Source organism: Dromiciops gliroides, chromosome 4 (genome assembly GCF_019393635.1).
Source record: "Dromiciops gliroides isolate mDroGli1 chromosome 4, mDroGli1.pri, whole genome shotgun sequence".
Classification (NCBI taxonomy): Eukaryota; Metazoa; Chordata; class Mammalia; order Microbiotheria; family Microbiotheriidae; genus Dromiciops; species Dromiciops gliroides.
This window is the reverse complement of record NC_057864.1, coordinates 302900318-302925428: the sequence shown is the minus strand read 5'-3', so window position 1 is coordinate 302925428 and position 25111 is coordinate 302900318. Positions and strand designations below refer to the sequence as shown.

The window sequence follows — 25111 nt, the reverse complement described above, 5'->3', positions numbered from 1 at the left end:
ATTTCCAGCATTATTTGTTTAAAATATAATTGTTGCGGGGGCAGCTAGGTGGCACAGTGGATAGAGCACCAGCCCTGGATTCAGGAGGACCTGAGTTCAAATCCAGCCTCAAACACATAACACTTTCTAGCTCTTCAGGGTCTAGCACAAGTCACTTAACCCTCATTGCCCCACAGGAAAAAAAATTAAAATTAAAATATAATTGTCAATATTTATTAGTAATAATAATGTCAATAGGATATGTTATAATTATGTTCTTAGACTAGTCCTGTGACATTGCATAGGTATCAAAATGTTTTTACTTTAAAAGTGATGTGGGGGGACAGCTAGGTGGTGCAGTGGATTGAGCACTGGCCCTGGATTCAGGAGGACCTGAGTCCGGCCAGATTCAAATCCGGCCTCAGACACTTGACACTTACTAGCTATGGGACCCTCAGCAAGTCACTTAACCCCAATTGCCTCACCAACAAAACAAACAAAAAAATCAAAAGTGATGTAGGAGGTGGAAAGGGGGTTAAACCCTTTTTCACCTCCTACATCAAAAGGATGCTTTGGATGATATTATTTTCCTATGTATTTGGCATAACTGCAAAAGGGGGGAAAAAGGTATAGACTAGTATAGTAGTCTTCTACACATCTTTGCAGACTATCATTGGGTTTTTGAGAAATAATTATAACAAATATCTTGGTGGTGGGGATCCAGTGATATTCCCCTTCTTTCTTAGTCCTTCCTTTTCACACACACACACACACACACACACACACACACACACACACACACACTCCACCAGATTCCACCATCACCACTACTCCAAGGTCCAGTTGTCCTTGAAAGTGGGATTCATCTGGGTAGAGGAGTCTTGGGTGGAGACAGATTCATCTATTTAGATGGCTAAAGGACTTTACTGATGAGATTTAGACTGCACAAAACCACACCAAGGTGGAAACCACTGTGCCCCCATCAGCTTGGGTGGGGTCTGCATTCTTTATCTAATGTCTTTTGTTTTATTAAACCAAGATTTGAGTGACCTGAGTCACTATCACCAGACTTCATTTTAATATAATTTTAATATAACACTCCTCCAATTAGATTTTATCACTATGTAATGGACCTCCTACAGCTAAAAACTGTGACCCCACTGCATTAGGGGTCTTTGGTCTGAGAGAGATGGCCAGAGATCATCCTTTTATTAATAACCTGCTGGCCTATTAATATAATTATTTGTTTGTTTTATTTTTTCCTTTTTTGCGGGGCAATGGGGGTTAAGTGACTTGCCCAGGGTCACACAGCTAGTAAGTGTCACGTGTCTGAGGCCAGATTTCAACTCAGGAACTCCTGAATCCAGGGCCGGTGCTTGATCCACTGCACCACCTAGCCGTCCCCTATTAATACAATTATTAAATTAGCCAGAAACTGTCTCTCATATTTTAATCATCACAGGTTAATGATAATGGCTAATGAACTTATTGTTGTGCTTCTTTATTTACTTTTCATCCATGTAAAGAATCAAACTTATCATGTCTGTATTATACAAATTTAAGTATTGGCCAAAGGAAATACCTCTGCCTCTTTATTTCATAGGCTTTAAGATTATTCTTTTTTTTTTTAAAGTCAGTCCATTTCTGATCATTCCATGCCTTGCCTAATTACATGATCACCAGGGTATTGCTACTTATACCTATCACAGGTCCACTGAACTATTACCATACATACTATGTTGCGTTTTTTTTTTTTCAAATGCACTGTTGTCTAAAGCAAATTAGAATTACAAAACTGTTTATGTAATCACTATATTATTACTCGGCCATGACCTTGTATTGTGTCTCAATTTTCAAATATACTAGCTTTGAAATTTTAATTATAGTAAATGTTTCCATGATTTTAACCTTATACTTCTACCAATTTGTCAATGTTTGAAAATTACGCATTTTTTATTTTGATTGTGATAAGGAAGTTGTACACTTGAGTACTTGTCTAAAAAATTACAGCTTGAGATAGTAAGAAAATAAAAGCTTTAATTAAAAAATATAAAAACCTTCTTTTCACATGATTTATTATCTTTTCAGATTATTATAGTTTATGATATTCGGATTCATTTAAAAATACATATATGTATTCAACAATCCCTGACTTCTAGTCTAGGTTAAGAGACCTCACAGAAAGGATGGAACAATGGTATGGAAACTTACCATGGCCTCCAACTGGACTCTTTATTGCAGCCTTATTGCTTCCATGTGTAAAAAAACCCCAATCTTTAAGCCAACCACAATCCCCAAGATTTCTGGCATTCTTATTAAGCACTAAATCCAGAAGACGGGGAAAAAGGATTTTACTTCTCTTGCGTATTTTTTGTTAGAGCACAATCCAATCAGACTCATAATTTATTTCATCATTATGGGAATATGTGTTGCAAATGAATAAAAAAGGTAAGTTTCTACTGTGCCTAAAGCAATAGGCCATATTAAATTGCTTTATGCCACAAACTAGTTTCTTATCATGATTTAAATAATTTATATTTCTATATATGATTTAATAATACTAAATATTTTAGAGTTAATGTTGATAAAATAATAATTTCAAAGGTGGAAAATAATTCTTAAAAATTTGTGATTATACAAGAGCAATAAAAATAAATGGCAACATAAAAATAATCTATTTGTTCATGAATCTACTAAATATTTGTTTTGCTCAAATATAATATTTGTCATGCTCTTTCATGCATGTTATTCCTTCCTACCTCGCACACACATACACATTTCAACTTCTTCAGATGAATGTGGTCCAATTTTTACTTAAGAGAATTATACCTTAACTTTTAGTACCTGTCAAATGGTAAATGGGAAAACAAATTCCTTCCCCTAAAGTGAGAACAGATGGAGAAACAAATTTAGATAAGAGATAGCAAGCTCTGAATCTAAAACTAATAAATGTCCTGTAACAAAGAGTCAAATAAACCTGACTGTCTGGCACTTTCCCCTCTCCCCCTTCAAATGAACTCCAATTAATCTGAAAAATAAGAATTTATTAGACTGTACAATAGTTTACTTTTTAAAGTATTTAATTTTCACTAAATAAAAGCTCTCTGTACATAGTTCATTACATGAGAAGATTTTTAACAACTAATATATAAAAATAATACATCTTTATAATACCTTGATCATTTTTCTACTGGCAAGCAATATGGCTAGAACAATATAAATATGATTTCTTTGAAGAAGACAAGATAGATATAGCAATATTCATATAGCATTTTATATCTTTTATGTAAGATAACAGGATCATTGATTTAGAATTGGAAGGAGGGGGGGCAGCTAGGTGGAGCAGTGGATAAAGCACCAGCCCTGGATTCAGGAGTACCTGAGTTCAAATCCAGCCTCAGACACTTGACACTAGCCGTGTGATCCTGGGCAAGTCACTTAACCCCCATTGCGCCACACACACAAAAAAAAAAATTGGAAGGAAACTGAGTAAAATATAACTTTTTTACTTTATAATGAGAAAACTGAGGAACAAAGTGTTTTAGTGACTTGCCCAAGTTAACACAGCTTTTGAGGAAGTCTAAGGAAGTATCTGAACAAAGATCATCCTAACTCCAAGTCCAGTGGCCTATCCATTGCACTATGCCATCTCTCCATATGATTAGACATGACAGGCAGCTTGTGTTAGGGTACAAGGGAACAGTCTTATTCAGAATATCCAGTTGTATGGATGTGGGCAAGTCACTTAATGCCTCAGTGACCAAAGTAAATTTTTAATAATCTAAATTACAGATGAACTGCCCTGCATCGCTGGTAAAAATGTCCACTCTGAGGGGTGTCGACATCACAGAAATTACAAGTCCAGAACAAAAATGTGATTAAACAATCTTTTCTTAAGACACTAAAAATACTGATATATTTGGTGATATTTCCTGCATACAACAAATCATCCTATGCTAACAATTTCATGTAGCTTATTGTCCCAAAATGGAAATGAAAAGAAAAATTTCTATTATGTCAATATGCAGTCCAAACCTTATTTATTTGATCCATGTGAGAAGATTTTTTAGGTGTTTCTTTTATTTAGTAATTTTTAAAAAATCATTATTCTCTATAATGTTCATGATCATCCTTTTGATTTTTGTGTGTGATTAAAACCTATATTCTTTATTATATTCCTGACTTAAAGGGTGTAGAGAGGAAGACTAGACTTGCGCTTTCATTGGCTTAGGGTATTCCCAGATGAGAAAATTTCCTCTACAAATGTAAATCAACAACATTCTTTTATATATATATATATATATATATATATATATATATATATATATATATATATACATATATATATATATATATGGAAAATTGCCTATACCCTAAAAAGTAGAGTAATTTACTCTGATGTGAGACTTGAACCCAATTCTTCCTGACTCTCAGGTAAGTTCTATATTCACTAAGCTATGTTGTTTCTCACTGATTTAAAAGTGATTAGAAATCCACGAAAATAGTGTTAGCAAATATTTTCCAGCTGCTCATTTTCACATATATTTTCCATTAGTTGATATAATAGGGAGAATATTTAAGCCAGCATTTTAATCTACAACACGCACGCTATCTTTCAAAAACAAACAAGCAACTAAACTGAACTAGAAACTAAAACATTGAAACGTCTCGAAGGTTTCTCAATTTAGTAAGTTTTTTTTTTTAATTTGAATAAGGGATTTTCCTTAGATTATCAAATAGTAGACACCATGAGATAATAAGGTTACTTTTTGAAAAAATGTAAAAGGGAAAATCTGGCAACTAACAAATGTGGGGAAAGTTCATTATTTCAGCTAGGGAAAACAACTATAACTCAAGATGGTTAAGTGACTGAAGTTTCAACAATGTAAGGCATTCTTAATTTATGTCACAGGCTTAAAAATCAAAAGACTTTGCTAATAACATTAAATGAGCTTTAAAAAAACAATTCTCACCATATTTTGATCACTTCAAAAGTATACGATAAAATATTATCATCAAATATAACAGCATTTAACATCTCGCTGCATAATCCCAGTAAAAAAATTTTATCCTTCATTATATGATTTATATTTTTCATTAACATGAAGGAATGTACTAAAACACTAAGTTGTTTTACATCTCATTAAAAGTCACTTCTTCCACATTACATGATATCATATCTATAACCATCATTTCTGCACAATTCAAATTTTATCTTGTACCTGTTCAATTCCCTTGTTATAAGAAAATTACATTTCAGTTTTCTAAGTTCTTTAATGTAGAGGTTTGACATGCTTGTCTTGCTTTATTAATAACTGAAGTAACTTCATGATTGATCCATTGAAGCATTTTAATAGAGAAAACTAAAAGTGAATAAATTAAACAATTGATCCAGAAATCCAATCATTCTCTTCTGACACTCCCTAAAGAAAGAGAGTGGGTGAGTTTGTATAACATAAAATTTACTGTGCCCTTAAATGATAGCACACTTGAAGGGCATAGATAAAAGCAAAATGCACATATTTTTACTTCCCAATCTTTTTCATCCACTTTTCTCAACTCCCCCACCACCACCCTGACCCCCTGTTTTTGTTGTTCAAATGTAATGAAAAGTTCATAATGAAGTTATTGTAACAAAGCATTTGGTGGGCAAATTTATAGAGAAAACAGTCAAGTAAAGTTCAGATTTATCTAACAAGTATTAATCAATGTTCCATATGAGATAGAGTGCATTGAACACATCATTATGATAAAGTAAATCTCAATTTCTTTTTTCAAGTGGGCCTACCATATGACCTTGATCTTAGGGATAAACCTTTAAGGACATTTAGCAACATTTGATTTCCACAAATGGGCAATGGAAAACTGGACAAGCAGAGGAGAAAGATGTTTTAAAATGCAAAATACTAATTATGCAAACAATACTGTAACATTTAACAAGAAAACTGTCTCCTAATAAAATGGGAAAGCAAATGGCAGAAGTCAATTGAGTGTCCACAATAGAAACAGGGGGTAACCAGGATGCCTAAATGGTGAACTGGCCCACATCAAGGAAAAGAAGCAGGATAAAGCTTCTGAGTTGCTCAAGTATTGGGGATGGGTTCATGAGAGCTTGCTGCATTTGCATCCTGGGTAAGATAGGGAGACCTAGTCTCAGAAGGAGGAGGTGGGGTAGGGGGTGGGGGTGGGGGTAGAGAAAGAAATTAAAAAATCAACAAGAACCTCAAAGCTTGCTTTTTCCGAATTTTGTATGTAACCATTCATCATATGTTTCTGCATTAATTAAGCTCATATTAATTACAAGTAGCAATAATATTCTGATCATTTTAACTTGTAATTACAGATGGTTAATCTTGTTCTATTTCAAAAAGACAAAAATATTTAAATTTTTCATTAATGTTACTCTTAAAACAGTTTTGCTTCCTCTAATCAACATTTTGAATTACTTTATTGTGCTTTATAGTCCAAATTAAATTAAATTAAAAAGCAGTCAAAATTTTTAAAAAATTGCAACAGTTTCCTATAGGTGTAATAAATATTCAATTGGCATTTAGTGTTATTTAATGATAATATTTTAATTTCTGAGTAAGTGCTATGATTAATTTCTATACATTCCATTTATTTTAAAATGGAATATCTACTAATATTGAGGTGGATTAAAAACTGAATTTTAAAAAGTAGAGGAAAGTCTAATATGAAAATTAATATAAAATAGTTTAGGAACTAAAAAAAATTTCAATATAACCAAAGAAAAGTGAAATTTTAACAGCAAACATTTCAATACAGTAATGTATTTTGTATTAAAACAAGTCAGATTTAACATGTTTTTCAATATGCAAATTAAAAGAAAATGAAAATACTCTTTGCTATCTCCTTCATGATATGTAATAAAAATGTGAATAGAGGCATTAAGTAAATACTCTAACAAATGGAAGTGATACAGAAAGGAATATTATTTTTTCTCATGTAGTATGACATATAGTTTGAGTGACTATTTTAAAATATAAATCTTTACATAAGCCTTTCAACCATTCTACTGCAGCTGCCAGTACTATAAAGAAATTTAGTTACACAATGCCTTTAAAAGACTGACTTTTTGACAAAGTAATTTATTACAAGTTGGAGTCTAAAATATTTAAGAATAACTTCAAAATGAACCATTTCATAGTCAGCTTTGGTTTCATTAGAGGAGAAACATCAAATTCAAACTGAGAAGACTTGGTAAAACTCTGCATATAGCTTATTCAAATATAATTTTAATACACCAGAACATGGTTCATCAAACTGGTTTCAAACTTTTCCCTACATAGGATTTTTCAGTTCTTCTTTTTATACAAATCCTTTTCCAGCAGATGTAATTATACCATTAACCAAAAGGCAGTGAAGACAGACAGAACACATGGATTTCAATGAAGTACTTACCTTTGTATGTTGTGATAAGTATTTTTTCTCCCCAAGACACAGGAGAATCTACAAAATATTAGAACTTATGCCAAAAGAAAAAGTTACTCTACCTGAACTGTAGAACTGATCTCTGATGCAAAGCCTCCTGTTAAGGGAGCCTCATGACTGATCAGAAGTCGCCCAGTTTTGGCCACTGACTGAAAAAGAGAGACAAAAAAACTCAGTTTTTAAGAGTTGGTATTTTTTCCAAAGTAGTGATGTTATAGATTTACAAGTGGTTTGAGTTCAGTTACATGCATAACTGAAGACTAGCATCTGAAAATACATTGAATAGTCTTTTTTATGATGGCATTGTATTTTGCCACCATATGAAATAAAACAAATAACACTTTTTCAAATGATATTATATATAAAAAGGGAGAACAAACATGATCCTATAACTCCACTGTTAATCCAACATTTTTGTGATAAATAGCAAATCATTTTCAGCTGAGGCTGTTGCAGTTAAACATTTTCCTATATCTCTATGCCAATTTTCCTCTTTGTTGTACTAGTAGAGAGAAATTGCTGTTTTGTTCATTTCAATGTATATTTACAATTAAATATACAAATCTTAAGAAAAAAAACAGGTAGTTAAGAAGGAAAAGTACCAAAATAGTATTAAAAAGCTATGGGGAAAACAGGATACAAAGAAAAGACTAAAATTTGGAATGCTGGAAATAATGGAAAATAGGAAGAAATTACAGATAAAGTTGATAGGTTTCCAAGTTTTTTCAGCACCTATATGATAAATATAATGAATGAGAACATTACCACTCAATTTTAATGTAAAAATGCCACATCTGATAGAATCACTCTAAATGGCTGATAAATATAGTAGTCTAAAAAAGGTATATAACATGCTATAGAACAAGATACTATAAAAAAGTTTAACTGTGCATTAATGGCAAGATTTGAATTATGTTATGAGATTAAAAAAGATAAATGAGTGAATTACTTAATTTTATACTCACTTTATATTTCTTAAATTTCATATTAACTTTTTGTGCCTATGAAATATTATTATGCAAATTAAAATATTTTGTGCTATTTCCTCTCTAAAGATTCCTAGGATGGATTTTAAGATATGAATTATTTATAGATAAGAGAAGATCAGAGAAAGGGTCAATGACTATGCCAAAAATTTTAATGGTTCGCCTGTTCTAGTTACAAAAAAGGCTCAAAATATTTCATCTGCTCGGTTTCAAATGAGTAACAAGCTAAAAATATTGTTAACTGAATTCAACAAATAAAAGCTCTAATTCCAGTATATTCCTATTTAGTTTTTTACATAAATAATATCAATTATATCATATGTAAACTATAAGTACAAAATTAAAATTAAATTTACTAATTAATAAAAGTATTTATGCATCTAAATATATGGTTTTTTATCTCAGAACAAAACTTGACCTTTAGGAAGGTCACTTTAAAAAAAAGGCAGGTATTAATACGATGTATTAAAGTTTCCTAGATAAAGCTTTTCCAGGTTTGACCTGTTCAGGAAGTCTACAGCAAAGGGAGTCATCTTGTCTTCAGTTTCACATAAAAGGAATTTTGAGATCTTTAACAATAGTAGCTCAGTTATCTTAAAATGCCATTAATGGTAAACAGAAGAGCAGTGATTGCTATGGTAACTGAAACTAAAAATCATTCGAGGCCCAACAAAACAGTCAGTCTTTTCAATTATGTTTGAAAACAAATATCTAAAGTATGGAGATTGAATGATTCCCTGTGCCTAGCACAAGTTAAAAACACCACAGAAGATGAACTTATATATTCTGCATTTGCCTCTAGGGAACCTTCCAAGGACAGTTATTTTCAATAATACCAGGAGGCCCCAACTGCATGGGTAGTATTGATATACTACATGGCTATTAGAAAAGATCACAAAAAGATGGGGAAAGGAGGAAGTTTTACAGGAGCAATTGAAAATAATGAGGAATTAATTCTCTGATTGTAGTTTTATCTGGCTTAGAGGAAAGTCATGCACCAAAAACAAACAAACAAAAAAAACCCCAAAAAAATCATAACACTTCCCCTTGTATGCTCTTATGTATTCCTTTATCTATCAATATCACATCTGTCTTATGAGTTGAATTTGTTAGTGCCCTTTTTAGTCAGCTTCCTCCCTGCCTTCCTAATCAGGGAATAGATACAGTGAGAAATGTTCTGTCAGAATAAGTAAAAAAATAGTCTCATATTTTCTTTTTTTTTCAATTTATAAATATGAATATCATTACAGGTAGAATTCTACAGCTATGACTGTAATGCAAAAGAATTAAGGAATATGAAAATCCAGAATGTCCAAGGTGCCCCATTTCTAAAAGCATTATAGAAACTGCTATTTCAGATGGGACAATCAATCAGCAATGTGATGTTCAGAAAGGGAGGCAAATCATTTAATTATCCAGAAAGCATCTCTGTTTGTTAACAGTATCTTGAAAACCTATTTCTTCATACTCACTGTGTTAAAATGCAGAAGATATGTCTTCTTAAAGGGATATTATTAAGAAAAATGGCTTTCACCAATAAAAATTCCCAAAGCCAAATCAAATTACTCAAGGGCTTAAGTACAAATGTATTTCTGATAGCTTTATTGGTAAATGTCACTGGTTCACTATCCTTGTAATTTTCATTCCTATCTTCATTCCTCAGCATTTCTGCTGAGTACCCTCTCTTTTAATATATACTCTCCACTTCTCTGTTCTTTTATAAGTCTACTTAATGCCATAGCAAATATTTGGGCAAAAACATATGGTGTGCATGTTTATGTTTGGGGTTGGGGAGAAGACACAATTAGATTTCTCTTTCCCTTTTCCTTTCCTATCTCCACCTCCCCAAACACAGTTCTAGTTACTTCATGTAGGATGAAGAGAGAGTCCATGTAATTTGCATGTGTTCAAATCCCACTCCCCACAAACTAATAAATAAACTATATCAACACATCATTTCTGACTGCTAGGGTAAGGCACTAAGAAGTCCTACCTCTCCATAGGCTTCCTTAACTAAGGAAGTTCAAAACCAAACAGAAATACTAATGACAATAATAGTTATCATTATTATTATTATGAATTCATTTGTTTATATAACACCACATATACCTATATACACTACAGAGTTCAATGAAAACCAAGGCAATTCTGTTTAACAGAAAGGAAGACAATTAGATAACAAATGAATAGGCTGTACACTGCCTTTCTGACTAAATCAATAGTTATAATTTTTATTTATTTTATTTTGTGAGACAATGGGGTTTAAGTGACTTGCCCAGGGTCACATAGCTAGTAAGTGTCAAGTGTCTGAGGCCGGATTTGAACTCAGCACATCCTGAATCCAGGGCCGGTGCTTTATCCACTGTGCCACCTAACTGCCCCCAATAGTTATAGTTTTAAGATAATCATTGGTAAGTCTTCACTGAAAGGCTAATTACTAGAAAATTATTTTATAGTCTAAAGTATATAAGCTTTAATTTTTTTTTCTTTTAATGAACAAAACCCTACTTTCTCTCTATCCCACTTTGCCCCATTCAGGTCATTGAAAAGGATGGGGAGGGACCCTGTTACAAATATGCATAGTCAAGAAAACAAATTATCACATTAACCATGTCTGTTTGTTTGTTTCACCTCAGTCAATTACTTCTCTCCTAGGAAGTGAGTAGCATGTTTCATTTTTAATCCTCTGGAATCCAGATTGATCATTATGGTGATCAGAGTTCTTAAGGTGTTTATCTTCACATTATTACTGTATAATTGTCCTTTGAGTCCCAGTCATAAGTATATAACTTTTTTGGGGGGGCAGGGCAATGAGGGTTAAGTGACTTGCCCAGGGTCACACAACTAGTAAGTGTTAAGTATCTGAGGCCACATTTGAACTCAGGTCCTCCTGAATCCAGGGCCGGTGCTTTATCCACTTTGCTACATAGCTGCCCCCCATAAGTATATGATTTTAAAAGATGAAATTTTATTATTTTCAAGTGACAGGAGAGGGGTCATTCATTGCAAATGGTCTATCTGGAAAGGATTTTACTAGTGGCAGTCAAACTTAGCAACAAACAATTCCACAGTAATTTAAAAAGCATGGCCAACTTGGTACAGTGAAAAGAACAAAGGACTAGGAGTCAGAAGACTTTAGTTCTAGTCTGAAATATGCTGCTTAGTACTGAAACTGATTTAAGGAAATGTATATGCCAAGGTTCAATCACCTGCTTTGATCAGGATATTTTGATTACCATTTATATTCCTCAAGATTTTAAGGCAACAAAGTGCTAAAGTTCCTTCAAATATTTTGTCCTCTTAACTATATTAATAATCTCTACCCATTTGATCCAGTTTATGTGGTAAATTTCTTAGGAAAAAATAAGCTGTAGATCACCTTATATGATAGAAGTGATAGAGTAATAGAATCTAAATTAATGACATTTTAATGCAACATTAATAACAAGGATCAATGGGAACAAAACCCCAAAGTTAAGTATACCTTAACAAAAAAAAGCTGGCACTACAGCTAGCAGCCTGAAAGCTGAACATATGTTTTAGTGAATCTGGTCTGTAAAGATTTTTAACACAATCCATGAAGTAAAACTGTTAAGCTGTCATTCCAAAAGAAAATGATATAGACAGGATGACTGTTAAGTTTGCATATGTCTGAAAGCACAACATTGACATCGGAAAAGTAAAAACAGATCTTTTTTTTTTCCTTAAAAACTTTTGCAAGATATTTTTTTCACTGTTTCACTGAGACTTTGTTATAAGTCAATTAGCAAATTACAATTATAAATAGGTGAATATTATAATTTTCTTTCATTATGGTCAATATATCACCTGCATGATATTGTATAGTTGAAAGTAAAGTTTGTGAAAAGCAAATGATTAATCCAAGTCTGCCTTCGACCATACCCCCTTAAAAGTTGAAATTGATGCACAATTAAATCTAATGGATTTAATTTTAATCCTTATGTTTTGTTAATAAAAGTAATCATGAAAAATAATTCTTAACACAAGCCATAATCATTAATAAGCTTTAAAATCCCACCCAAATGAATGAGCTCAAATGCTTTTTGAAATAGTTTTTCATCTATCTACCCAAATTCCCATACTAAACAGTTAGCCAAAAACATCTCACAAATCATCACAGGCTAAAAATGTTTTGGTATTTGCCTATTAAACATTATTCATCAGCGTGACCTTCACACACATGACAGTACAATTGGCCAATATTCCACTGGAGAAAAAACAAAGCTGAAAGATGGAACCAGTCACAGACTTCACAAAAAGTCCATCTTGGCTAATGTGATAGCAATGAAGTTTCAAGTATTCTGGTGTAGTAGGAAAATGGTGTAAAAAGAAAAAAAAAAACACCTGAGTCCCTGGGGTTTTAACACACATGGAAAAATCCAGAAGGGTACAAGTAAAGCCTGAAAGAGAACAGAATAAACTGTAGAATGGAAAGGCAAGCAAATGATGCTGATAAAGAAATGGACCATTAGAAATTTTCAGAAACATTAATTGCCTGTCTAATCTTTCTCTAAATAACTGAATTTATCTAATCACTTATACAACATTAAAGAAGCCATAAAATAAACATTTGCACCCAAATTAAAAGTTGCTCTTTTTCCAAAAATGTCTTCAAAATATCTTTCCAATTCTTTGGTTAAGTGTGGGGTACCATGAGCTAAATATGTTAAATGGTTTCACTTTTTTTCTCCCACTAGCAAGTCCCAGGACTGGGCTCTCTGATTTCTCTATAGATAAGATGCTCACCATAAACTATGATCTGTAGCAGGGAACATAGATCTCACTCTTCTCTGTAAAAAACAAAACAAAACAAAACAACCACACACACACAACTCATAACCCTTCTTTTTGTGCCTTTTAATTGCTTTACTAAGTAATAAAATACTAAAGAAAAAAATCCTGGTCCTAAATATAATATAGTTCCTGACTGAGCCCTTTTTTCCCAGACTTTGGTCCTGGAATGAGTTAGTCCATTCCAATCTGAGCTGGATATAAAGACTAGTTCTAGGATGCTAACAGAGGTAAATTTGTTGGTAAAAGCTCTTAGGCATTTAAGTATTTCTTGAACTGGCTTACCACAAACATAATGCAGAGTGGGGTAAGAGATTTTATGGTCTCATCAACAATCCTGTCTCTTCAATTTCAGGTTTGCAGGGAGCTTCCCTTACCATGAAGGCAGATAGGCATGAATTTACTGAAGTCCTATTTTTGTTCCCTGACTCCATCAGCAAAAATGTCCCATTCTATTTTGGCTCTCAAGGATTGTCTTCTAGACATTGTCCTCCTCACTTAACATTTACTTACTTCATCTCCTTGGAATTCTTGTAGCTTAACAATCAGAGTCTGTCTGTCTGTCTGTCTGTCTGTCTGTCTGTCTGTCTCTCTCTCCCTCTCTGTCTCACGCATGCATGTACACACACACACACACACACACACACACACACACACACACACACACTCACACACACCCCTTTTTTCTCTCCTCCTTCCCATTCTCTTCACTCCTCTCTGACTCCCTCTCTCCCCACCCACCAAGTTACATAGCTAGTGTTTCAGGACAGGATTTGAATGCAAGTCTTCCTGTCTTTCATAATACCATCCTGTCTTTCATAAACTCTAGGGCATTATATAAATATGAACTATTATCACTATCTTAGCTATGACTTCAAGGAAGACCCAGTAACACTTCAGTTGCATGTTCAGAATTACACATTTATTTTCATCAATGTTGTTAGCCTCTTCATCAGTACAGCTCAAACCTCTTTATAACTTCAGTATTCACTGAAGGTGACTGGGGCCAAAAGATGTATGTATGATACTTTGCCGAGATGGTGACGACCACAGACCTAATTAGAGTTTGAAGGGAACTTAGATCATCTCCATCAGGGATTCTTAACTATTTTAGTGCCATGGATCCTGTTTGGCAGCCTGGTGAAGCTGATGGAACCCTTCTCAAAAATAATGCTTTTAAATGCATAAAATAAAAACAAAGGGTTAGAAAATCACTTATATTTAAATATAGTAGTCAAAACACTTTTAAAACAAGCTGATGGACTCCAGATTAAGAAGCCCTGTCTAAACCAAATCGCCAATTCAGAGTAGAGGGAAACTGAGACCCAGAGAGTTAAAGCAACTTGCCCAAGGTAACACAGATATTATCAAAAGTGGGATGAACTTAGGTCTTTTTACTCTAAATTCAGGGCTCTTTCACTGAGCAGGTTGCATTTTTAAATTCAGGTAGGCTGGTAGTTGGACAACAAAATCCAGACCTTAGGGGAATTATTTCCAGTTTTGTGGAATCAAACATACTTCATTAAAACATCCTTCTATAAGTCATGATCACTTCAGGATTATAATGAGGGACTGCAGTGGATGGACCTTTTGGTGAAGGTGCATTTTCTTATTACACTTTTATTAAAAATCATTTGTCAGGGCAGCTAGATGGCGCAGTGGATAGAGCACCAGCCCTGGAGTCAGGAGTACCTGAGTTCAAATCCGGCCTCAGACACTTAACACTTACTAGCTGTGTGACCCTGGGCAAGTCACTTAACCCCAATTGCCTCACTAAAAAAAAAAAAAAAAAAAACTCATTTGTCCACATGTCTTAACCTTCAGCCCCATAAGGGAAAGGGCTACCTGTGTCTTATCAAGACTGAATATCATTAACAACCATAAGAGATGGTGCTTCAAATCACTAACAAAAAGAAAAAAAGAAGTCAAGCAACTCTGAGGTTTTACTTCATACCCAGAAAATTGGCAAAGACAAAAGAGGGGAATAGTCATTGTTACAGGGGTTGTAGAATAACAGGTACACTCTAAGTAGGGCCATAAATTGGTCAAACCATTAAAGAAAACAATTTATAATTGTGCAGAGAAAATGATGAAAATGTATTTAACACTTTGACTCGGGGGGCCTATGTCATAGCAAGGAGGTCAAAAATAAAAAGAAAGGTACAATAGGTACCCAAATATTTGTAGCAACATTATTCCTAGTAGTAAAGAAATAGATGTTCACTGTTTGGAGAATGATTCAATAACCTGTGGATTATGAACAGCATGGAATATTACTTTCCTATAAGAAATAATGAGTATAGAGAAGCACTGGAAAACTTAAGTCAACTAACATAAAATGAAGTAAGTTGAGCCAGAAAAACAATTCAAAATATAAGTACAAAAAACAAGAATGAAACAGCAAAAGGAGTGATAAAGTTGTCTATCCTGCTTCTTTGAATAGGTAGGGGTTATAAGCTTGCAATACTGCACATAATGTTAGATTGTTTTGATGTTTTTCTGAATTATGATAAATCAGTTATTTTATTATAAAGGATTACTCTCTGGAAGAGGGAGCAAGAAGGATATACTGAGAAATGATAGTAAAAACAAAAAAAGCAATAAGATTTTGTTTTTTAAAATGCAGATAGAAGGATTAGTTTAATAAGGAACAAGTATGCTTTTTTTCTCTGCCATCACAAGGGAAAGTAAAAAAGAAATGGCAATGATACTGAAAAGATTTGAAGAATGGATAGGAGGCTTAAACCTTTTCATTGAAATAATTTCCTAACTCACTGAGAAATAGAAAGACTGGGAGAATGGTGAGGGTTTGAGAAAAGAAAAAAAGATACAGTCACTATAAGGAAGAAGATAGGTAACCAATAAAGACATGGTAAAAGTATTGATGATGACTGAGTTAAGTGAAATTTTATATGTTTTTGATACTTCCACCAGGGATATTAAGTTACTGGGATACACACAAGAGCTTACCTTCCTGAAGAAAAAAAAAACCCTTTACATAGGCTTGTTTTCTTTGCATGCAAGCAAAATACAGGATACATAGTTACATGGGCTGTGGGCCAAATTAACATTTTACATTTCTGAAAAATGTAATTTGCAAAAAAAAAAAGCTAAAGCAGTTTCTAATATCAAGTGTTTATTTTTATATAACTCTTTAAAGAGAAGTTAAGTGATTTGCTCATAGTAGCACAAATAGTTAATTATCAAAGATGGAAAAAACTCAAGCCCTGCTATTCAAATTCAGTACTCTTTCCATTACACTAGATAATCCTGCTTCTTATAGACTGCTTTCCCACCTTTGTTTTTAAAGTGTTTTTTTCCTTATCTCTGTACAAGTTGTTTTCTCTAATACAAGGCAATAGAAGGCAAACTCTTTGAGGGAAATTAATGTTTCATTTTTGTCTCTGTGTCTCACCTAGGACAGTGAAGGAGACATAGCAGATGCTTAATAAATAATTGATGACTGATTGAATGATGTTAACAACTAAAAAGTAGAGTGCTAACAACTCTAAATGTGCGAATCCACTGGCACAATCCATAGACTAAAATAAATCAAGCAATTTTCATAATTATATTTAATGCCAGTTGCCAAATTTGAAAAACCTCTATAACTTTCCAAATGGATCTAATATAAGATGTTCTGGAGTTCTAAAGCACAGCACAATCCAAAAACAGAAGGAAAATATGGTCAAGTTTGCTTATTATTATCATATAAAAATAACACCTCATCAAATATATATGAAAAGAAGAACATTTCATGATCTTATAATATACACAAAGTATGAAAATCAATGAATCCTCATTAAGTTTGTAAAGGACCAGGTTTTATTAATGTAAGTTCTATATTCTTTTGATTAAACAACTTCTTAAAATTATTTTATCATTCCCTTTTACAAGGAAAAATTAATTTAATAATCAGTTGCTGTTCAACTCCTAAAGATCTGTTTGGCAGATTTTGTCCCTTCTCTCAGCGTTGACAACATAGGGAAATAATGAGTCTGGAAGTTATAAGAGGACTGAAATTTAAGAACTGACATCACCTCTTGTACACATAACATACCCTCAATAATAAGAAAGTGACCCTAACTAAAACCAAGTTTGTCAGCCAGTTACATTTTACTCTGTTATTTCAAACACTAATCAAGAGTAAAATTTCCCAGACAGCTAGTCGGGTTTTTCACTAAAGAAAATTTGCCTCTAGGGAAGGCTCAAAAGTTTAAAGTATAAACAGTGTTCTACTCCTTTGTCACTATAGATGGATGAACCATGTATATTTTCTCTACTTCAATCAGGTCCTTACAGAATGAATCATTACTTTTAAAATGCATTATCTTTTCCCAGGGAAAACATTTAATCTCTGAGTCTTTTCCCCTACTTTTCAGAGAGGCAGGGGGAAGGTCTAAATCAAAAGAAGTAAAACACTTAGGAAAATGCTAAACTTGTACGGTACTGATGGTGAATGAAAAAGTAAAGTGTACAAGCTTAAACTTACAACACATAAATTAGAATGAGATTCTTTTCACAACAAAAGGAAGCCATGAAAAGATCTTTTAGATAGCACTAAAGTAATTTTATAAATTATTACCCACCTGACAGAGAGCCTTAGGATCATAGAGACTAAAATTTTAAATTGTGGGAACCATGGTCAATTGAGTATCAGTGATCAATGAAGGTAAATCATCTCTGGAGCAATAATATGTCAACATGAGTATATAAACCAATTAACAAAATATTAACAATTAACAAAAATTTACATGTAACTTTTCAGGGGCATTAAGATGAATTTGTTTTGTGAGGAGTTAGTTACTAAAGAGCCTTTAAATATTTTCCTCACAACTCTGTAAGGAAAAGTATAAGATGAGAAAATTGAGGCTCACATGGTTTAAAAAATTGAACATGGTCACATGGACAGTAAGTAGAATTAGCTTTACCAAAATATTAGAACATGTTCCAAATCTTTTATTTTGTCGCCTGAAACTTTGCTGAAGCTATTATCTCAATTTGTATCTTTACTGATTCTCCAGAACTTCTATAATATCAACAAATAAGGATAATTTTATATCTTTACTTAACTCTGTCTTTATTTTATCTTTCCTTATTGCTCTTGCTAGTATTTCCAAAACTATATCAAATAATGGGGAAAGGGGGCAACTTTGATTTACTCCTGTATTTATTGGAAAGGATTCTAATCTATATCCTTTTCATATCCTTTTGATTTTACATAGATATTTTTCATGATATTAAAAAATGGACCCTCTATGCTTATACTCTGAAGAGTTTTCATCATAAAAGAGTGCTATATTTTAGCAAAGGCTTTTTTCTTCAGCTATTCAGATGATCATGGTGGTTTGGGATAATTTGGTTTTTAATATGATTAATTGTGTTGATAGTTTTCTTAATGCTTAATCCTGGAATGCATTCTAAAAAGCAAAGATATCACCTTGCTAACAAAGATACAGTCAAAGCTGTTTTTTGTTGTTGTTGTTGTTGTTGTTTTTTTCCCATAGCAATGTATGACTGAGAAAGTTGGACTATAAGGAAAGCTGAGTGCCACAGAATCAACACTTTCAAGCTGTGGTGCTGGAGAAGACTTTTAAGAGTTCCTTGGAGATTGGGGGCAGCTATGTGGTACAGTGGATAAAGCACTGGCCCTGGATTCAGGAGGACCCTTTCCAGAGTGGCTTCTGTTACTCTCTTCATAATCTATGCTGTCTTTTTTATCTACTCTAGACCTCGTTCTCTGGTTCATGACCCCTATAATTATGTTGTCTCTCTCTCTTCTCTGTATTTTTCAAAGAATCAATACTTACAAGGTATCTATTCTGGTCTCTCCCCTCTAGGAAGCTTCTTCCACTGCCTTGTAGAACTTGCCCTCTGTTTCACTTCTAAAACAAAATCAATTCCTGCAGGTAACAGTAAGTGAAATGCCCCATCATCTGACTGCCTTGACTACATCACTGATCAAGCAGTCCATCACTGGTCCATACCTTCTCCCTAATTACCTTTTTTTCCTCATTTCTTTCAAAATCTCCTCCCTGAGATCATGTCCTTCCACTATCCCAGGTACTTGTTTCTGTTCAAGAGTTCTACCACCTCCTTCCAATGTCAGACAAGTGGTCTTTTCAAGCATCAAATCCCCCAGGACATATTCAGTAACGAAGCAATGCCTCCTTATTTTCCACTTTTTTTTTTCAATATTTCTCCCCTTCTCACATACTCCTAGGCATGTTCTCTTCCTGAAACCATACAGGTCACTTTCCTCTCATTGCTATCCTCAATCGGACCTGTGCACACCAAATACTCCCCTCTATCTTCTACTCCCCTTCCCCTTTTCATTCACCCTTCTATTTTGTAATTTTGGTCCACAAAAAACATTGATTCACATGTAGAAAGGGTCTTTCCAGGTTCTATCCATAATGTCCCAGTCCTGCCTCTTCACTGTTACTTCCACCTGACTTTTGCCTTCACTGCTGTCTCCTTGTGTACATTTAGAAAGAAGTATCTTGAGAATGTAAACTCTCAGGAAAAAGAGGTGTAACGATTGGAATGATGCCACCTGCTGGAGACTTACTGTAGGAAAGCTCCAACATGAGGAAAGGGCCTCTGAGGGCAGGATCATGTGGCTTTCTTTGGCGTCAAGAAGTGATGTTGGCTTGTGGAAGGAAGAAGGGGGAGGCTAGCGCTCTGTCTCACTTTTTTTCCTGTCGACTCTGGCGGAGAAGGGAGCTAGAAATGTGCTCTCCCTTTAATAGATAGAAGAATCTAGGCCTTTCTCTCTCTACCAAATTCTTATTCTCCTTAATAAATGCTTAAAAGTCTAACTCTTGCTAAAGCTTATAATTTATTGGTGATCACTCATTAGATATTTTAGACAGTATAGCTAGAATTTTAGCCCTTACAGATGGCTGACCACACAGGGGAAGGGGAACCCAGGCCTCAGTTTGATTCCTGGGCTGTGCACCATGTGGGAGAGGTGGTCCCCTCCCCTTCTCTAGGGAACCCACCTCCTCCCCCTCCTCTCTTTGATCCTCCTGTCCGGAAGGTCAGGAGATCTAATCCACAGCTCTTCTATACCTCCAACATTCCCATCATTCTTCAGTCTGCCTTGGTTTCTAACTTATATGTTATATCCCAGATGTTGTCTGTTCGGTTCAGGGGCAACTTCCTAGTTAATTTATTAGGACAATGGGCTGATGTCAGTGGAGGAGGTCCTGCATGCTCCTACCCAGTTGGAGACCTTCGTTATTATCTTTCTCCCCCAGAGTGTATGGGTGCCATATTTGAAGACCCTGTCAATGTGGTTGTTTACATCATCTTTAACCACTGTCTGGAAGGCCTTTAGCCCCACTACCATTAATTATGACATTACTAACACTTTTTACCATAATTTCTGTGTATCCAACTCATTTTATAAGTCCAAGCCACAGCACAAAGTATCATGGAGACATCCCAGATAGCAACATTGGCACCAATTGGACTTAATAATAACCAGTAGAAAAAAATATTATAATAATAACCAGGTGGTCTGCTCTCAAGCACATTATTTTTTTTGGTTTTTTGGGGTTTTTTTTAGGGAGGCAATTGGGGTTAAGTGACTTGCCCAGGGTCACACAGCTAGTAAGTATTAAGTGTCTGAGACTGGATTTGAACTCAGGTACTCCTGACTCCAGGGCCAGTGCTCTATCTGCTGTGCCACCTAGCTGCCCCTCTTCAGTACATTCTTAACATGTGGTCATACCACAGTGCCAACTGTGACACTGATCACTTGTTAGTTTGTTGTAAAGTGCAGCTCCGGCCCAAAACATTGCATCACCTTAAACCAACAGGGCAATCTCGTATTGACACTAGCAAAACCATGAATCTCAACAAGGTGGATCAATTTTTGAGATCTCCCAAAAATGCATTTGTTAAGGGCTAAAATTCTAGCTAAACTGTCTAAAATATCTAATGAGTGGTCGCCAATAAATTAGACTTTTACGCATTTATTAAGGAGAATAAGAATTTGGTAAAGAGAGAAGAAAGGCCTAGATTCCTCTATCTATTAAAAGGAGAGCGCATTTCTAGTTGCCTTCTCCACCAGCGTCCCCAGGCAAGAGAGCGAGTCAGAGCACCGGACTCTTCCTTCTTCCTCCCACTAGCCCACGTCACTTCCTGACGCCAAAGAAAAGACTCCTGGTCTTGCCCTCAAAGACCTTCGCTTCATGGGCAGAACTCTTCTACAGTAAGTCTCCAGCAGGTGGCGTCATTCCAATCGTTACACATTGATTGCATCTTCTTCTGCTACATCAGCTACTGAAAAATGGAAACAGATGCATGAGAGTGTCCACAGACTTTCTCTTGATGTCTTTGGGAAGAGGACCAGCAAAACGAATGACTGGTTTGGAGCCAAGTGCAGTGAAATGAATCCTGTCATTGAGGCGAAGCGCAACGCACTCATTGAATACAAATGCTCCCCGAATGAAAGTGCTCTTCAGAAACTACATGCTGTGAGAAGAAATGCTCAGCAAATCACAACGTGGTGTGCGAATGAATATTGGGTTGAGCTCAGTGAGGAAATACAGGTTGCTGCTGACATGGGAAACATCAGAGGAATGTACGAAGGCATCAAGAAAGCTTGCAAACCCACTCAGAGCAAGACAGATCCCCTCAAATCCAGCACTGGAGAGTACATTATGGACAGAGTTAAGAAAATAGAAAGATGGGTAGAGCACTTTTCTGAGTTTTACACCGTCAGAAGAACCAATGGGCAATAGAGAGCACAGTTTTCCGATGTCCTTGTTGCAGCAGGAGCTGCAGCTCCTGTATCAGACTGCACAGCCACACTGTGGCCTGTGGCTCTTCAAGGTGCTGATCCATGGTCATCCACGATGGGTGGAAACCTACTATGTGTGGATCAAGGCCAAATTTAGTTATGTGTCCATGATGACACCTGGAAATGTTATAGAAAGGTTACCATACCACATCTCGTGGTGCATAGACATCTAATAATTGTGCTAGGCCTATGGTGGCATGGTCATAATCCATCTACCTAAGGCCTAGCACAATTATTAGATGTCTATGCACCACAAGATGTGGTATGGTAACCTTTCCATAACATTTTCAGGTGTCATCATGGACACATAACTAAATTTGGCCTTGATCCAGACATATAGTGGTAAAAAGTGTTAGTAATGTCATAGAGGCAATGGAGTCAAGATGGCAGAGGAAAGGCAGTGACTTCCCTGACTTCCAGGACCCCTCCAAATACCTTCAAATAATGTCATAAGACAATTTCTAGAGCAGCAGAACCCACAAAAGGGCAGGGTGAAATAATTTTCCAGCCAAAGATGGCTTAGGAGATCAGAAGAAGGTCTGTTGCACCAGGATGAGAGTGGAGCACAGTCTGGTACTGGCTGTGTCAGCACAGATCCAGCCCTAGGTAGGCTGCCTCATCGAACCAGGCCTCAGGTGCCTCTGAATCAGCTGTGAAAGCAGCTGCTTCTGGAACTGAGGCCAAGGACAGTGATGGGGTCAAGCAGTTGGCCAGGAGGAGATTACAGAGGTCTCTTTGCTGGCCCTGAGGTGGGACTCTAGTTTTGCCAGTGCTCAGATTCAGGTCATAGTCTTGGGTGGCAGCCCAGATGAGGGAGGGGTGCAGGTGGGCCAGAGCTGGCAGCCACAGTGCATCAGGATTCTGTTCCTGGTTAGATGGCAGAGAAGCAGGCCTGCAGTTGCTTGTTGACCAGAGCACAGGCCAGGAGAGTGGTGAATATGCCTGTCCTTGAATCGTACCACCTTGGAGGAACTAAGGACTTACAAATTCCTAGAAATATCTCATAGAACAGCTGCTCAAATCCCCTGAAGCTTGGGACAGTGCACCTTCCACCCTGAAAGTAGTGCCCCACTTTAACAAAGAATTAAAAGTCAAGACATAGGCTGGGAAAATGAGTAAACCGAAAAAATGCTGACCCTAGAAAGTTTCTATGGTGACAAGGAAGATCAAAATACACCCTCAGAAGAATATAACAAAGTCAAAGCTCCTACATCCACAGCTTCCAAGAAAAATATGAATTGGTCTCAATATCTTATTAAGTCTCTCTATTGTCACTCTATTGATGTTGCTGTCCTTGCTCCATGCATTCGTTAATATATCCTACACTTCTGTTGTCCTGGGGTGTTAGAGAAGCAAATAATCTCTTCAAATCTGGTTTTCTTTCAAAGAACATTTCTTTACTCTTGGATATCAATCTTTTATCATTTATACGTTTGGCTCAGATTTGCAGAGTAGGTTCACCTGGGCTTTATCCTGAGCTCCACTGGTCTTTAGAACACATTATTCCATTCCTTTGTACATTTTCTGGTGGGTAAAGAATAGTCTTGTGTTATTCAAATTTCATTTGTATTTGAAGGTCTTTCACCTTCAAGTTTGTAGAACTTGTTGTTTTTGTACAAAATTATTAAATTTTACCACTATAAGTCTCAGAGTATACAGCCTTAGGTTTTCTGTTTTTGTGTTTCTGGAGGAGATCCATTAATTCTTTCAATTAGTATTCCATTTTTTATGATCAGAAATTCTAAGAGGTTGTCTTGTATTATTCCATGTAGTACAATGTTAAGACTTTTTGTCCCACCTTTTTCTTCTGGACAATGTACAACCCTTATATTGTTTCTATGCATCCTATGTTTGACATAAGTATGTTTTTTCATGCATAATGAGCATTTTTTCTTTTGATGTTATCATTTTTTTCGCTTCTCTTCTTCCAGGTTCTTCTTTTCTTCTGTGTATTTGAATTCCTAATATATTGTTCTCTTTTTTTAATTTCTTTGGTGAGGTTTGCCATTGCAGGTTCCAGTTTTTCTATTTACCTCATTATTTATGCTGCACAGGCCATAGATTCTGCTTTTATAATGCTCATTTTTGTTTTAAACCATTCAGGAACAGTGTGTTGTGGTTCCATGTTCTCCTCAAATTCCATAGGGTCCTCTGTCTCACCAAGTGTTATAACATTTTCTTTTGCTTTGAAGCATTTATTCATAGAGGCCTAAGCTCATTTACTAGCTCTGGTAACCATAATTCCTTCCTGCTTACCACCTATATTTGGTCCAAGGTTAGTGAGAAACAGAAATGGAAGCTGGAGGGAAGAGGCAAAGGGGTGAGAAGTAATGGTAAGAAGGGACTATCAGGGCAGCTAGGTGGCACAGTGGATAGAACACCGGCCCTGGATTCAGGAGGACCTGAGTTCAAATCCGGCCTCAGACACTTGACACTTACTAGCTGTGTGACCCTGGGCAAGTCACTTAACCCCAACTGCCTCACCAAAAAAAAAAAAAAAAAAAGGGACTTACCTTTTCCTCTTCCCTTTTTCCAGAAGCCTATCAGGACACTAGAGAGGCAGCTAGCAGCTCCACTGTCAAACCTAATATCACTGCCATCCAAAAGTAAAGATATAGCCATCTGGCTTTATGCAAGGTAGTTTTTTTGAAAGGTTACATTATCAACAAAGGATTAACATTTTATGGCAAATCATGTGGGCTACTTTTTTCACTGGATGAATTTCAATAACTTAGGGAAAAAAAAGAAATGAATTCAGAGTAATATGTAACTTTAGATTTTCAGTAGCTCTCTAACATATCCCAAATAAAGTGAGTGAACAAATCCAAAATCTGATGAATTTTAATGTGCAACAACAACAACAAAAAGGCTCATAGCTCTGAAAGCCAAGTTGGTTTTATTCCCCCAAATGGATTTGTTAATGTGCCCTACGCTTGAACCACACAATACAACACTTCTACAGTTCCATTCCTCAGCGTAATTTCCAATTAATTTCCAGATAGATTTCAAAAACTAGAAATCAATTCCTCTTTTGCCATATGGTAAGTTCCAAAATACTCAATTATTTTCA

General features: G+C 35.3%; 1 protein-coding gene across 1 annotated transcript in view; it reads right to left on the bottom strand.

Annotated features, from left to right (window-relative positions):
* Positions 1-25111, bottom strand: part of BCKDHB (branched chain keto acid dehydrogenase E1 subunit beta) — a 284101-nt gene that overhangs the window by 80193 nt on the left and 178797 nt on the right. The window contains exon 9 of the mRNA XM_043963533.1: positions 7494-7580. Within this exon, the coding sequence (XP_043819468.1) occupies positions 7494-7580 (87 nt within the window). The remainder of the gene's footprint in view (positions 1-7493; positions 7581-25111) is intronic.